The 15,609-nt window shown below is 38.8% G+C and overlaps 1 protein-coding gene and 1 long non-coding RNA gene across 8 annotated transcripts in view; one reads left to right on the top strand and one right to left on the bottom strand.

Annotated features, from left to right (window-relative positions):
- Positions 1-1,415, top strand: part of gnpat (glyceronephosphate O-acyltransferase) — an 11,005-nt gene extending 9,590 nt beyond the window's left edge. For both annotated transcript variants that reach the window (XM_019268744.2, XM_027283991.1), the window contains exon 18: positions 64-1,415. In XM_019268744.2, coding sequence (XP_019124289.2) covers positions 64-107 — 44 coding nt within the window. In that variant the 3' untranslated portion in view covers positions 108-1,415. The remainder of the gene's footprint in view (positions 1-63) is intronic.
- The window catches only part of LOC113746839 (uncharacterized), a 16,645-nt gene extending 1,036 nt beyond the window's left edge, over positions 1-15,609 (bottom strand). The window contains exons 1-4 of one of the 6 annotated variants that reach the window (XR_003463165.1): positions 15,355-15,609; positions 12,790-12,835; positions 12,454-12,520; positions 9,047-9,567 (exon numbers count right to left, since the gene is read on the bottom strand). This is a non-coding gene — a long non-coding RNA (uncharacterized LOC113746839). Of the gene's footprint in view, positions 1-9,046; positions 9,568-11,494; positions 11,609-12,453; positions 12,526-12,789; positions 12,836-15,354 lie in introns of those variants that run through there. The other 5 variants (XR_003463164.1, XR_003463166.1, XR_003463163.1 and 2 more) reach the window with 5 other exon arrangements.

The raw sequence follows: 15,609 nt of genomic DNA, 5'->3' as shown, positions 1-15,609 counted from the left end.
TTTTTGTTTCTCTGCTGGCCTTTAAAAAAAAAAAAAAAAAATCACATTTGTCTCTTTGTCTAGGAGGAAAACTTCCCATGCAGAAAGCCGTCTCCGCCCGCCTCTAATACACCGACGTCATCAGGGGACCGAGTTGAATCTTTTTTACCTGGATGGCCGTGATGCGATGATGTCTCAGCTCTTCGACTCCGGCTCCCACCAAACCGCTTTCTATGAGAGATGGAACAAAAGAGTTGCCATCTGGAGACGGCTCGACCCCCTTTTTTTTATTTTTCGCTTCACCTCTCTTTTCACTCTGCCTCTTCTCCCCTCCGTCAGACTCTACTAAAAACCTTTTCCATAAAACCAGACGATGAGTTGGGCCTTTTGAAGGTATATCGCTAAGCTTTTTTGGCTCATTCTTAATAACTGACCTTTTGCTACGCCTTTTTGAAAGCTTCTATCTCAGGATAGAGGCCTCTCTCTCTGTTAATGCATCTGATGCGTGTCCATTAACACTCCTGTGGCTTTTCTTTGTGTTTCTGTTTTTTCACACACGCTTCGGTCTGTTTGTCTCTCTCTTTTGTTTGAGCACTTTAATGAATGTATTCACTCCATGTGGCGTAGGCTTCTATCTTTAGTCTGTTTTTTTTTGCAAAACAAAAAGTTGCTAAAATTGTTGGATAAGAAGATTTGGGTGGTTACATATTTTAGCTTTGGGGAAAAATGTTTTTTTTTGTTGCACTGTCTGAATGAAAGTTTGTATATTTGAGTTTAACTTGCCACAAAATGAAGGCCTCGTTCCAAAATGGCTTGCACCAGGTGCCATTGTTGGATTTGACAAGGTCCTTGGTGTGTTGGGAGTGAGAGCATTTACACGACTGACTGGGGCAAGTTCACCGAGCAAAGGAACCAGTCCTATTCCTCCCCAACAAAACCGATTTTATTACAGCTCCTTGCTCTCACTGAGACTTGGATCAAACCAGCTGCTCTCTCTCTCACCCTCTGTGCCACAGTTGCACTGGTGGCTGCTAAATGACTAAATGTTGATGTTAACCCACCCTGGTTCAAGTTTACCATCCGCCCTCGGGCCCTTTTTGCCAACACTTTGAGCTTCACGGACAAACGGTCCGTTCATCTTTGTTTACACACTGGAGACTATGCCTCAAGTCTGATGCCAGTGTCACATAGTTGCCAAACTAAACGGTTTAGTTTTAATTATACCGAAGCAAGACCAGCTACACCAAAGGAATACGTTTGAAGTCTTTGTTTTGACGTTTTTCTTGTTCTCAAGTGTGGAATAGTTTGTTTAAAGTTACTGATTTTTTTTTAAAAAGTCTGAATATATTAAAGGTGTTTAGGTTTTATTTATCGTCAGAGAGACACATACTTGATATCCAGTATACAAGGGACGGAAGAAAAGGTCAAATTTACGGCACTGACGGTCAAAAAGAGCTTCAGGCTAACGGGTGTTTTTTCTGTTTTTTTTTCCCCCCTAAAACTCAGGATTACCTACTCAGCTGAACGGTGTCGTTTTTACCAAAATTTCTAAATTAGATTAGAAAAAAAAAATCCTCATTTTGAAGTTATTTATTTGGTAGTTGGGTAGCAGATTTGACAGAAACAGGCAGAGCTGCTTTTGGAGGCAGATTGGTCGAGTGAAACAAACAGGGCAGAGCTGCTTTTGGAGGCAGATTGGTCGAGTGAAACAAACAGCCATGGTTTCTTTGAAAGTTTTAGATATTACGATATTATACCTGAGTTTTGCTGGCTACATTTTTTTTTTTTTTTAGATACTTCCCTTTTGACTAGAAGCATGTTCTACTACAAAACGCCAAATTTCTCAAATGCATTGTTTTAAATTCCAAATTGACACACAGAAAACAAATATATATAAAAAAGGCAAATGTGTGATTCAGCTCTCACTTCCGGTACTCGAAATCTGGTGCTCTGGACACAGTTTGATCAGTATTTGAAAAGTACTGAGGTTCCAGCCACATGTGAAGCAGTGTTTACACGTGATAGATGCCATTTTGTGGCATCTATGGAAAAACTTAACCTCAGAGTTAGCCACGAAACTGCTGAAATTGACTTTTTTTAGTAGTTTCAGTTGTTTTGTCAATGACAGGTCACGTTTACAACCATACAAGGGAAGGTAGCCATGATGAGTCTAAAGCTCTTGCTACAAACAGCTGCAAACTCGCCTCTAAACTCTAAAACACGTTTATCGAAAAATGCTTCGTCTTCTAACGCCAAATTTCCCAGATACTCGCTCACCAAGTTTAACTCGACAAAGCAGCTCTGCATCTAAGAAACAACAATCTGCAAGTCTACAGTGTGAGTGTATTTGTGGTTAAATGTTTTTCAGCATTAATAACAGCTTTTATACGGTTTAATGTCTAAATATCTGACTCCTGTATGTGTGTGTATGTGTGCATTCCTGCATTATAATTAAGTTTAAGAGTGTATGTGTTGGGTGAGGCCTTTCAGTACCGACCGTACAGGCTGATGAAGTACAAAAGCATGTTAATAAAGTGTTTTGAAATACAAATGTCAGCCCAGATTGTGTCTCTGTTGCTTCGATCGATTAAAAATTCACTCCATCACTCCCTTTATTTCAGTGTTTGATAGTCAAACCTCCCAACAGACCAGCTGAGAAAAACTATTTGCTCTTAGTTGATTAAAACAATGATGTCAATCACATTTAATCACGTTACCGTGTTTACACAGAAAATGATTTGGGGGGTTTATATTCTTTGAACTTGATTCTTCAGGTGCAAAGCGGCTCGTCTCGCTCCGCCCGGCTATCACTGCTCATTGAATTTTTAAAAAGGCTGCAAACAGACAGACAGTTGTCCAGATTGGTGACCGCCTGGGATTTCAGGTTCATGATACCTCAGTGCTTACACGAGTAAATCTGACAGCCTGTTCAAGTTTGAATTTTTTTTTTTTTGCCTTAAAGAGAAAATAACTATTTGAAGCTGCATTCAGTTTTTTGCCACCTAGAGACTGTGCAACAAGCTGTGAACACAATATTGACATATTAGCACCTTACAAAGTTGTTAGCAAACACTCCTGTATTTACACATCCAGCAGATACGGAGCCGTGTTTGTGTACACCTGGTGAATATACAGTAGTCTTTCCTCTATTACTTTATATATTGTAGATTAACACTAAACAACATCTAAACCAGATGTAATGATGGACTGCCAAGAGTCATGAGTTAAAAGGACAAGTTCGTTAGAGTTACCAACCTCAGATATCACCAATTAACGGCAGCTCAGAGTTCAGCTGCAACCAAAAATACACCTCCAAGGAGGAGAGTGATGGAGTGCCGCGTCAGATGAACTGACCTCCAAGATCACTCGACCGAAATGTAACTGAGATGTTGTTGGACTGCAGACAGAAAAATGTGCTCAGCATATATGGAAACTCTTTCCAGACTATTGGAAAATCATGAAGCTGAAAGCTGAGAGAATGCCAATAGTGTATGAAGCAGTCGTAGAAAATACAAATAAAGAAAGACCACGAAATGAGAAGGTGCATCCAAAATTCAACAGCTTGGTCTCCACCAACTCTGACTCTTTGTCCAAACTGTCCAACAAAAATCTGATCAGATTCATATTTTGCATCAAACATTTGCATTCATTCAAGTACAGCTGAGAGAGATCACTACACATAACCCAGCTCTAGGTGTCAGGCTTGCCTCTCTGTGAGCCCTTTATTCACGGCAGGTTGTTGAAGTACACACTCTCTCTACACACACACACACACACAGCAGCATTTTTCATCATGTTTTGTGGCTGTGCTGCTGAGTAAGAGACTGCTGCCAGCAAATCCACCACTTTCCATCCATATTGCCCTTTCTCTCGCACTCACTCAGTCTCTGACAAATTATGGGTTCATCTAAAGTTGCCATACCAAATTGCTTATACACACACACACACACACACACACACACACTCCAGTTCATCCATCCATCCATCCACCCATCCATTTTCAGTTTCTCCTTCCCTCCATCTATATCTGTCTCCCTGATGGTGGTGGTGTATAATAGTGTCAGCCACAGCCATATCAGCACTTTATCTGCTACATTATGACAAGCCGTATTGAAGAGGGTGGCACATGCGTACACCCGTACGGGAGGGCAACACCATGATAAACTACTTTCTGACCCGTGCCAGCCGCTGGGAGACAAAAGCAGCAGACGGCGACTGTTTTATGAGCAGAAGTGCTGCATGTTTAGTTTTGTTTCTTTACATCTGGCCTTTGTTAGTCCTTTACTTGGTGTTTGTGTGTGTAGGCGTCTTGTGTAACAGCTATGACTGAGTGCACGCTGGCCTGGTGTTGAGCCCAGAGGGGCTTGTGGAGGTCTATATGTAGGGAATTGATTGAACGAAAAAGAGACCCCGGTGTATAATGTTTCAGCAGTTAACCTTAGGTAATGGTAAGTTGACGGATTCAGCTCATTTGCTCCGGCAGATCCTGTTTATCAGCTCAGTGCCGGAGGCTGAGACATTTACATACAGTATACGGGGTCTAGCAGGAATCCCAGAGGAGAGTCCAGGAGGTCCAAATTAGTACATATTTAAAGGCTTGATTAAATCAGATATGGAAAGGCCAACGGGCTGAGCGACGGCATTTCAGGATACTCATCATGAAAAATATCTCATTCTTTATTGACAACTTAGAGAGAAAAAGTTGCACCGAGAGCTGATCTTCATAGGTAAAAACTTAACTCGAACCTCAGGAACTGGACTCATATATCATCCATAAATCACAGAAATCTAACAGTGAATTCCAGCAGCGGTTTGAAGGAAATTATATTTTCTAAAAGTCTTGAAGGAGCACAATCGAATAAAAAAGAAAAAAGGAAAAAAAGTGACCTAAATTACTCAGCTGTTGTTTTTTTCTTGCTGTTTTCCTCAGGTGCACTGGTGCTTTAAGTTTTCACAGTTTTTAGGGCCTCTATCCCCAGTGTAACCACTTCCTGAGAAATGCTGAAAAAAGCTCGCACCAGGAGGATGATCTGATGCCTCAAAGTATCAAAATGTCTCCTTAGATGACTTTTATTTCCTGTTATGGATGTTTTATGTAGGGAGAAATAATCAGCTCTGCATGTTGTTCTTGTAGGAAGGAGAAATGTCTGTGGTGGAAAGTACTACACACAGTACAAGGATTTTATCCTTCACTACAATTATTTGACATTAAAATGGATCAAATAAGAATAAAAAAGTACAATGCATTGTTAAAGATTAAAGAAGTTGTTTTCTCAAAATTCTGACTTTTATTCTTAAAATTTCAGCTTTTCAAATTCTGACATTTTTTCTTCCAAATTCTGGCCCTTTGTTTTCAAAATCCTGACTTTTCCCTGCAAATTCTGACCCCTTTTCCTCAAAATTCTGATTGTTTTTCCTCAAAATTATTTTTTTTTTCCACACAAAATTCTTATTTTTTTCCCTCAAAATCCTAACTTTTCCCTCCAACTTCTGCCTTTTTTTCTCAAAATGCTGGCCTTTTTTCTAACGAATTCTGGTACTTTTTCCCCCTCAAAATTCTGACTTTTCTCAAAATTCTGACATTTTTTCTTGCAAATTCTGGTGTGCTTTTTCCCCAAAATCCTGACTTTTTCTCTCAAAATCCTAACTTTTTTTCTTAAATTTCGGACTTTTTCCCTCCAAATTCCGACTTTCTTCCTCAAAATGATGACATTTTTTTCTCTCAAATTCTGACTTTTGTCCTCCAAATTCTGCCTTTTTTCTCTTAAAATCCTGACTTTTCCCTCCAAATTCTGACCTTTTATTCCTCAAAATCACGAAATTTCTTTCTCAAAAATTTGGACTTTTTTCCTCAAAAATATGACTTTTTTCCTAAAAAAAAAAAAAAAAAAAATCACAACAAATTTAAAAAAAAATCTCAAAATTCTGACATTTTTTCCTCAAAATCACAACATTTTTTTCTCATATTTCGGACTTTTTTCCCTCCAAATTCTGCCTTTTTTCTCCTCCAAATTCTGATATTTTTCCCTCCAAATTCTGACTTTTGTCCTCCAAATTCTGCCTTTTTTCTCCTCCAAATTCTGATATTTTTTCCTCCAAATTCTGACTTTTTTTCTTTCAAAATCCTGACTTTTCCCTCCAACTTTTGCCTTTTTTTCCTCAAAATTCTGGCCTTTTTTCTTGCAAATTCTGGTACTTTTTCCCCTCAAAATTCGGACTTTTCTCAAAATTCTGACATTTTTTCTTGCAAATTCTGGTGTGCTTTTTCCCCAAAATCATGACTTTTTTTCTTAAATTTCGGACTTTTCCCCTCCAAATTCTGACTTTTTTCCTCAAAATTGTTTTTTTTTCCCCACAAAAAATTCAAAAAATGTTCTCAGAATTCTGACATTTTTCTTCCAAATTCTGGCACTTTTTTTTCCTTCTCATATTTCGGACTACATACATACATACATACATACATACATACATACACACACTTTTTTTTCCTTCTCATATTTCGGACTTTTTACATACATACATTTTTTTCCTTCTCATATTTCGGACTTTTTACATACATACATACATACATACATTTTTTTCCTTCTCATATTTCGGACTTTTTACATACATACATACATACATACATTTTTTTCCTTCTCATATTTCGGACTTTTTACATACATACATACATACATACATATATACATACTTATATACATTCATACATTCATACATACATTTTTTTCCTTCTCATATTTCGGACTTTTTACATACATACATACATACTTTTTTTTCCTTCTCATATTTCGGACTTTTTACATACATACATACATTTTTTTCCTTCTCATATTTCGGACTTTTTACATACATACATACATACATACATACATACATTTTTTTCCTTCTCATATTTCGGACTTTTTACATACATACATACATACATACATACATACATACATACATACTTTTTTTTCCTTCTCATATTTCGGACTTTTTACATACATACATACATACATACATTTTTTTCTTTCATATCTGTCTTTCTTTATACATACATACATACATACATACATTTTTTTCCTTCTCATATTTCGGACTTTTTACATACATACATACATACATACATACATACATACATACATACATACATACATACATACATACATACATACATACTTTTTTTTCCTTCTCATATTTCGGACTTTTTACATACATACATACATACATACATACATACATACAATTCTTCTTCCATAATTACTCTTAATGTAATCCTCTTTTTTTCTGTTCTATAAAACATCAAAGATCAGCGATTAGAGCTGAATGAAAACATTTGCATTTTTAACTATATTTGCATAATACAGTTACACATGAATCTGTGCTAATGTCTGCAATTAGCCAGAATATGATTTCTCATTTATAGGCTTTAAACTTTGACACAAGAGAGCACACACACACACACACACACACACACACACACACACACACACACACACAATGCGTACATCTTCACACAGGAGTGCCTCTACAATATACACACAATCACAGACACACTTTTCCTCTCAGTCTCAATGGGATTCCACGAGCTGCCAGTTCTTGACAGCAAGATAAATAATAATCCTCTGATGGATGCTGCCGTGAAGTGAAAGCTAAAGGAAGATTTAATAAAATCCAATAGAATCTAATTGAAGTGGCACGAGTGTGTGTGTGTGTTTCTGTGTGTGTGTGTGTTTTCATAGCGGAAGTATCTTTGTAAATCCAGGTTTGTTATTTGAGTTAAGATTTTGGAACATTAGATTTTTGTTCGTAGGAAGAAGAGCTTCAGTAAACACAGCTGACAAGGCAGTCCTCTACGGGTACTGTCTGTTCACTGTTCTGTCCATGTTTTAATATATTCTGCTGCTCATTGAATACCCTGGTGATTTTTGTCACATTATTACATTGTGTATTTTGGAAGAAGAAGCCGCACACACCCTAATATTCCTCATTGTCACAGTCTACATCTCTATTAGTAGATGATGCTTGTGTACTGAATGGAGAATGGTTCATTTGTTTAATGAATGGTTCTTCATTTTCAACATCATATTCACTTTCTTGATTAGAATTAGGTGAGAAGATTGCTATGAAGCCAGGACCAGCAGTCAAATTAGCTGAGCTTAGCACAGAGACTGGATATCACTGCCAAGAAATGTTTACAGGTTGTTTTTTTTAGGATTTGAGCCAGGCTGGACTAATTGTTGCACCCAGCTTTGTTTTTATGCCAAGACAGTAGCTTCATGAGAGCCTAGCTTTGACAGTCTTGAAGTGGAGAAAAACAGCTACCTTGGCTCTTTCAAAACATTAAGTATAAGTTAAGTATTTCTTTAAAAGGTTGTAGAAATGTGATATTACACTAATAAGACAGAAAAATCTATAGAGATCAATCCTTAAACAACAGTGAGCGTGTGATTCTTTTTGGTGACATCCAAATGATTCCTTAAATTCATATTAAAAAGTTACTTAATACCAGTTAACCCCACTGCCCAATTTAAAAAGGTAAAAAAAATACAAATTACGGCCATTTCCAGCTCATGTATTTGGGGAAAAGAACAGCAACTGGGGGGTTTCAGAAGTGGATGATTAAGTTTTTGTGTAATCTTTCTATTTCAAGAATATTTTAATTGTTTTTTTTAGAGTCAAAGAGAGGAAATTGCTTTCTTAATAACGTCCCACTGCTATCTGATTTTAAGATTAATGTCTGCAGTGTTCTCAGTTGTATTAACATGAAGACAGTCAGTTCATAAACACATGACGAGTAAAGATAAGAATGATAATAACAATTCTACATTGTACTATCCTTTTTTCCTCCAAATTCTGAATTTTTTTTCAGAAAATTCTGACTTTTTTCCTTCCAAATTGAATTTTTTTCTCAAAATTTAAACTCTGCCCCAACACAGCAGCAGTGTTTGAGATTAATTAAGAAAACTTTACAAATTAATGCAGAAATCACATAATGAAAAAACTACTTCCAGAGAGTCAAACACTACACTGACGACTGTTAAAAATAAAAACAAATGCCCATAACAGCAATTGTTCTCAGTTGTATTAACATGAAGACAGACATAAACTCGTGACGAGTAAAGATAAGAACCATAATAACAATTCTACATTGTACTATCCTCTTAAAGTCCTCAATATTAATTGAATTAGTGTGCCTCGTATGATACTGACATCATAAAATCAATCTCTAAAATAGACAAATGATGCATATGCTGTATTTAAATCCACAAAAGCACCTGGTAGCTTACAAGCATAAAGTGCTAAAGTCAGTAAAAAGCTGTTGTCAAGCTGCGTTTCCCAGCCAACATCCTGTCTGCTGGCAAACTGTGGCGGAGGCTCGGGAACAAAAACCCAAAGACAAATGAACTTCTGCTGTCCTCAGTGGGGCTTTTTAAGATTGTGAAAGGTAAATCTGGATGCAATTAAAATGACAGCATGGGTAAACTTCCTCTCGTTCTCTCTGGGGCCAAAATAACTTTCATAATTATGAGTGAATTGATCGTTGACTTTGCAGAACAGCTTGTGAAAGTAATGCACTGGTTTAATGTCTTCATTATTCCAGTAGTGCTGTGAACAGAGGGCAGGAAGGTGAGGGGGATTCTCTTATGACTCCATAAATCACCAGGTGAGGGATCACAGGTGAAAAAGGGGATTTCTTTTTTGTCACATTTGTCAGTTTGGGGCTTTTAATTTGATACAATAACTTGATAAAATCAAGAATTATTTATTGTTTTACTCCATGCTAGCGGCAAGGATCGCAATGTCAGTTAGTAGTTGGACAGCTCAACCAATGTGGTCCAGACCGAAAAACGAGACCTGTTAACCAACTAAAAAATTATTAATTAAATTTAAAAAATAAATTGGTAATACACAAATAACTGGAGTTTAGATTAACACATTCACATCAAGTTTAAGTAATTTTTTTAAAAGTTGTTTCAACAATTCTCTTTTGTCACTTCAGAATAGAGTGCAGTAACGTTCCCTTAACTTTTCTAGAGCTGGTCCATGTTATAACACCTGTTAAGGATACTTAGCATGGCTTTGCATTGTGTATTTTTACAGTAGAGTGTGTAACAGAGACACAAACTGGCTGCACAGACAGCGTTCACACTTCAATGCACCAAACAACAGGATTCCACATCTCTCATGAAATCTTATGCGAATCTGTGATAAACAACACGACGAAGACGGCACGTAACAGAGCGCACGTCACAGCGCTGCACACCTGTCAACATATGCTGTCAAGTTACGCCACGACCACAGATTGGATTTTCAACCAATTTTAATAATTTCTTTCTTTCCTCCCAATTACCAGCTTGTTTCACGACAGGAGGTTCACATTCTGTCATGGCTGCAGCTGAAATGGGACGTGAGACCAGACGCTTTTAATCATTTCAGCCAATCAGCACACATCTGTACCAATTAGCTCTATGCATTTGTTGAATTAGCTCCATACAGAGCATACAGGCACATGCTCTTCTAAAACTGCACCAAGTTTAAGAAGAATAGCAGTTAATTTAAACCAGTAATGAGCTCTCCAATTACTCTGTATTGTTTGATTGAGCCAGAAATAGACAATTTACCTCTTTTCATGTCTGCCAATGGCAATGGCTGATAGACACAGAGCTCGATAATGTCATGTGAACACTTTGAAACCCATTTTTTCACTGTTACAACACCTTTTGGTAGAACATGTAGCCTTTTCCAAAAAGTTTCATGTGATATGTGAAAGTTTAGAATAACTTTCAACATGTAAACAACACTTTTTTGTCGTTGATTTCAGCTCAGCATTCAACACAATCTCTCCCATGGAACTAATTAGCAAACTTAACACTCTGGGCTTAAGTATCACACTCTAACGCAACTGGATACTTCCTCACAAACAGACCTCAGACAGTTCAGAGAAGCAGTCGCACTTCCTCCACTGTAGAGGCCCCCAGGGCTGTGAGCTCAGCCGCCTCTACACCCACGACACACCACCACCATCAGCCGGATTTCAGGGAACAGCAGGCCATAAATGATACATTACAAAAATGAAGCTGCGGGCCGCATGAACTGGAAGTTGGGGTAAATAGCTCTGTCAAATGTTGAAAAATCTGCCACTAAGACGTCTAAAACACACTTAATGTTTCTAAATTGTTCTCATTCTCAATCTGTGCTCAAACAGTAATGTAAAAATGATAATAAGATAATAAGACACTAAATACAACGTGCTATTCTATAATGTCTGAGCTTTAGAAGTGTTTTGAGAAAGAGAAAAACATTTCCTTAAGTGCTAATGAATTAATTACATTTATTTTGACCTCTTTTCTTGGATCACACACACAGAACAAGTGTTTTCTTCTCAGCATCTATCTGAAGCTATGATCAGTTACTTCAGTTACAGCACAGCCAATTATACTGTATATATATAAAAAGTATTTTGAGAAAAGTTGGACACACATGCATGAAATATTCACTCTTATTTCTTCAGTTTTCTCTCTTGGTTCCATATCAGAGTACACCACGTTACCTCATCAGCAGGACCGCATGCTTCCTCTGAGGGTTATGTGACTCTTAGTCACACCAGCTTTCATCTGGCTGCTGTCAGACTCCTGCAGTGATGTTACTGCCAGGACCAGAGAGTTGAGAGATGACGAGTTTGCTTTTGTTCCTGTGAACTTAATCGGCTGTTTTTTCCCCTCCATGAAAGGTATATAATGGAGAAACCGGAGTTTTACACGTACTGTATGTACAACATTTAGAGTAATAATGCCCATTTTGCTGCCATCTTTCCAAACAGAGTCATTACTGTCCTGGGAAAGGAATCCTTTGATACTCAGACAGGATGGTGCTATGGGTCGGAGAATCTACGACTGTGGTCCACGGTGAAATATCTCAACAACTATTAGAAGAACTTTAAGAATATTTGGAACAGATGTTCATGGTCTCCAGAGGACGAATGCCAATTTGGTGATCGTCTAACTCCAAAATATTCTCCTGCTGGTGGCGCTACATCACCAGCCTACAGTGAAATATCTAAATATCCATAAAGTTAGTGCAGACAGTCCCATTGATGAGGATATTGTGAAGTCTTATGACTTATTTACCAATATTAGGTAGGGTTGCAACATTTAAACATTGATTATTAATAGATAGGGGGTGCAGTAAATTAGCCGTCCGATGTGGGATTTGAACCGGGGCCAGCTGCAGCGAGGACTATAGCCTCCACACACGGGGCGGCCGCTTAACCCACTACGCTATCGACCGCCCCTTAATAGATAATTTTAATAAAATGTCAAAAAAATAGTGTTCTGAATATCGGTGTGGAGTTTCACATTGCTTGTTTTGTCTGACAAATAGTCAGAAACAGGATATTCAGTAATTGAGTACCTCTAATGAAGGATAAATGACCAATATACGATCATCAAAATTATTAAACATTATCAAAAAAAAGGGTTAAAGTCCACTTACGGAGGAGACTGAAGTCCTGAAGTGTGCAGGATTCTGGAGGAGGTCCAGCTCTGTCCTGGACTGCCCCCTAGACTCCACAGAGGAAGTGAGGGAGAGAGGAGGATGTTAGCAGAGCTGACATCGCCACACACATCTCATAACTCTTTATGTTCACAACAAGATCAGCTCTTTTAATAATCAACATCTTCTATACATCTATATTCATCTTTCTGTTTCTTTTGTTTGCTTTAAAAGGCAAGACATGCCAGTGTTACATTCATTCTAGTGCAGCTAAACACTGTTAAACACAGAGATGGCAGCTAAACAGACAGAAAGTTTGAGGCTGTTGCTACTCACCAGGTGTTTTTACACATTTGCATCATCAACAAGTTGTGAGGGAAAACTGTAACAAAGTGACAACTGTCAAATGTTTATTTTTAGTGACGAGTTTCATTTGTGCAGCTTCGTTCGCATTATATTATTTCCGTCCTTTTTCCGTTGTAATTATTACTGCCGGAATTTAATTTTAGCACGGCATAAGTGTGAAGTCAGACCAGAAATAACAAGGCGCTGAAACTGAAGTCAAGTGTGATGGGTTTTTTTTTGTTTTTGCTGCAGCTGTGTTGTGTGATTTTAGGTTCATATGATCCCTGTTTAACTTCCTTACAACGTACAAAGAGCTCCAGCAATTAGCTCTAACGTCTGGATGTGCATTTTGCTTCTCTCTTTGCTCGTGCAGCGGCCGGCGAGCCAATAAATCGCTACGATCGAGAACAAATATGATGTCGAAGCATGTTTTCGCTTCGTTGCCCCGGCATGAAGTATACAGGTAGTTTATATGAAGTATAAGGCTCATGACATGACAGATGACTCACACACAATACACCCCTCCACCTCTGCAGCCAGCCTGTCTGAATAGATTTGCTGTAATGTGGAGAAATGGGAACAGAGAAGTGGCCTGCGATGTGGTGGAAAGAGAAAGAGACAGAGGAGGGAAAGGGGCATGATAGACACGAGAAGTTGTTAATGCATTCCTGTGATCTGTGGCCTAAAAACAGACAAGTGGCATGCACGCACAGAAAGAAAGACAGCAACAGAGAAAAAGAGAGATGCTAATACACAGAAAGGACGAAAGAGATAGAAGGCAATCAGTGTGAAAACGAAAGGGAAAGAGTGAAGGAGCGCGCTGGGCGAGGCTGACACTTTGTCAGAGGAGAGCCAGTTGTCAGATGGGCTAATGCCGCCGCGGTTCAAGTCCCTCTTAAAGACGTCAGATCACACAGGCAGATTGCCCGTGGAGGATTTGAGGCAGGCGCCCGCCAGGGGAGCTGGGGAAATTGCATTTGCTGCCTGCTACAAGATCCTGATAAGAGCAGATTTGTTCTAAGAACGCAATGACAGGGCAAGGTTATCGCAAAGCCGCCTGCCCTCCCTACCGCAGAGGAGAGGAGGAGGAGGAGGAGGAGGAGGAGTGGAGAGGCTTCCTAACACTCCTGAAACCCTCAGAGAAGACGAAGACGAGGAGGAAACCCTTATTATAGTGGGAACACAATGATGCTTGGCCATAATGTCTCCCAGCAGAACAGCAAAGTGAGCAACAGAGTTGCAAAGCATCTAAATGTAGATTTGTAGATACAGAGAAGAAGAAATGTGAAGAAAACTTGTTGCAATCAGGAATAAAACATAACTTCGACGCTGCTCGAGAATCTTCAACAGCTGAAAGTTTCATCAGGTCTCGACAAAGCTGATACTTTGCTTCAGCTCTCTGTTGACTGTCCACATGAGGAGTTACGGTGAATGTCAGACAGGTTTGAACCTTTGACTTATCAACAAACACCAAAATCTTCTCCCACTAGAAAAGTCTCGTCTCCATCCGAACCGTACACGTCACATGATCAATGACCGTGAAAAACAACGGCATGTATGAGTTCAGGTTCTTTGAAATGTTATGGTGTGTGTGTGTGTTTCTTGGCTGTGGTCTGAGGCTGCGAGTGTTCAGTGTGCCGTTGTTGAGTGATTGCGCCCGGAGTCGAGACAAGCTGATGATCGGCAAAGGTGACAGAGCGCTAGAGGAGGTGTGTGTTCGACTCCAGATGTGTGTCAGAGCTGTCTTTTAATCAAAAAGTTGTGAGATCAGACTGAAAACCAAACATAAATATTTCAAAGATGGTGCATGATCACAGCACAGCTGGGCGTAAAAATACAGACACATAGAGAAAATATTCTTAATATAAAGTATCTAAAAATGTCCACAGCAGTGCAGTTTGGTTCTGTGCCACGGATCTCTGTCGGCTTCTTCAAACTGGGTTTGTACCGTCTACACTACACTGTCACAAGACTGTATAAAACGTGGAGCCATTTGAACAGGTGAGTTGTATATAAATTCATGAACGGGGAAATTAGCTACAGAGACCAAAACTGTTTTTTGTACCAGGCTGTAAACATGTTTATTTCTGCTGTGAAACATGGGGACTTATGGAGACTGACTCACTTCTGGAGCCAGCCTCAAGTGGACGACAAGAGGAACTGCAGTTTTTAACATTTCACTTCACAGCCACGAACCTCACTTGAAAATATGATTCTTACCAGGGTGCATACTCTTTAATAACAACCTTCCTTTCAACCATAAATCACAATTAAACCACTTATATTAAATTACACCATTAGCAACATGGATAATTTATCCGAACACAGATTCAACACAAAAATAGGAAAATATTTATTTCAACAGGACCCAAATAAAATATCAAAGAAGGCTTTTATTTTAAATTTAACTACTTCTTTTTATGTTTTTTTACAATTATGGCTAAAATATGCTTATTTCTAAAAGTTTTTAAATTTGATTTGATTTCTGAAAATCATCATCAGCTGAATCAGTGCCAAACACTGGAAACCTCTCATGGAGGTTCTGTCTGTACTCACCGGTCCCTGGATAGAAGTGTGGCCGTCTCCCCGAAGGCCTTCAGCGGCTTGGTGGAAGAAGGAACCCAGCTCCTCCGCCACACGCTTCACTCGCTCCTAAACTTGTCCAGACTTTTAACTTAAAGAACTACAGACACTCAAACAGTGTTTAATGAACTTATGAACATTCAGCGTCTCTCTGCTGACTCACAGAGTCCTTCAGCCAGAATCCGACAGGTGCTCATCTCGTGTCGACGCTGATTGGCTGATGACAGA

Source organism: Larimichthys crocea, chromosome XI (assembly GCF_000972845.2).
Source record: "Larimichthys crocea isolate SSNF chromosome XI, L_crocea_2.0, whole genome shotgun sequence".
Classification (NCBI taxonomy): Eukaryota; Metazoa; Chordata; class Actinopteri; family Sciaenidae; genus Larimichthys; species Larimichthys crocea.
This window is presented reverse-complemented; position numbering and strand designations above follow the sequence as displayed.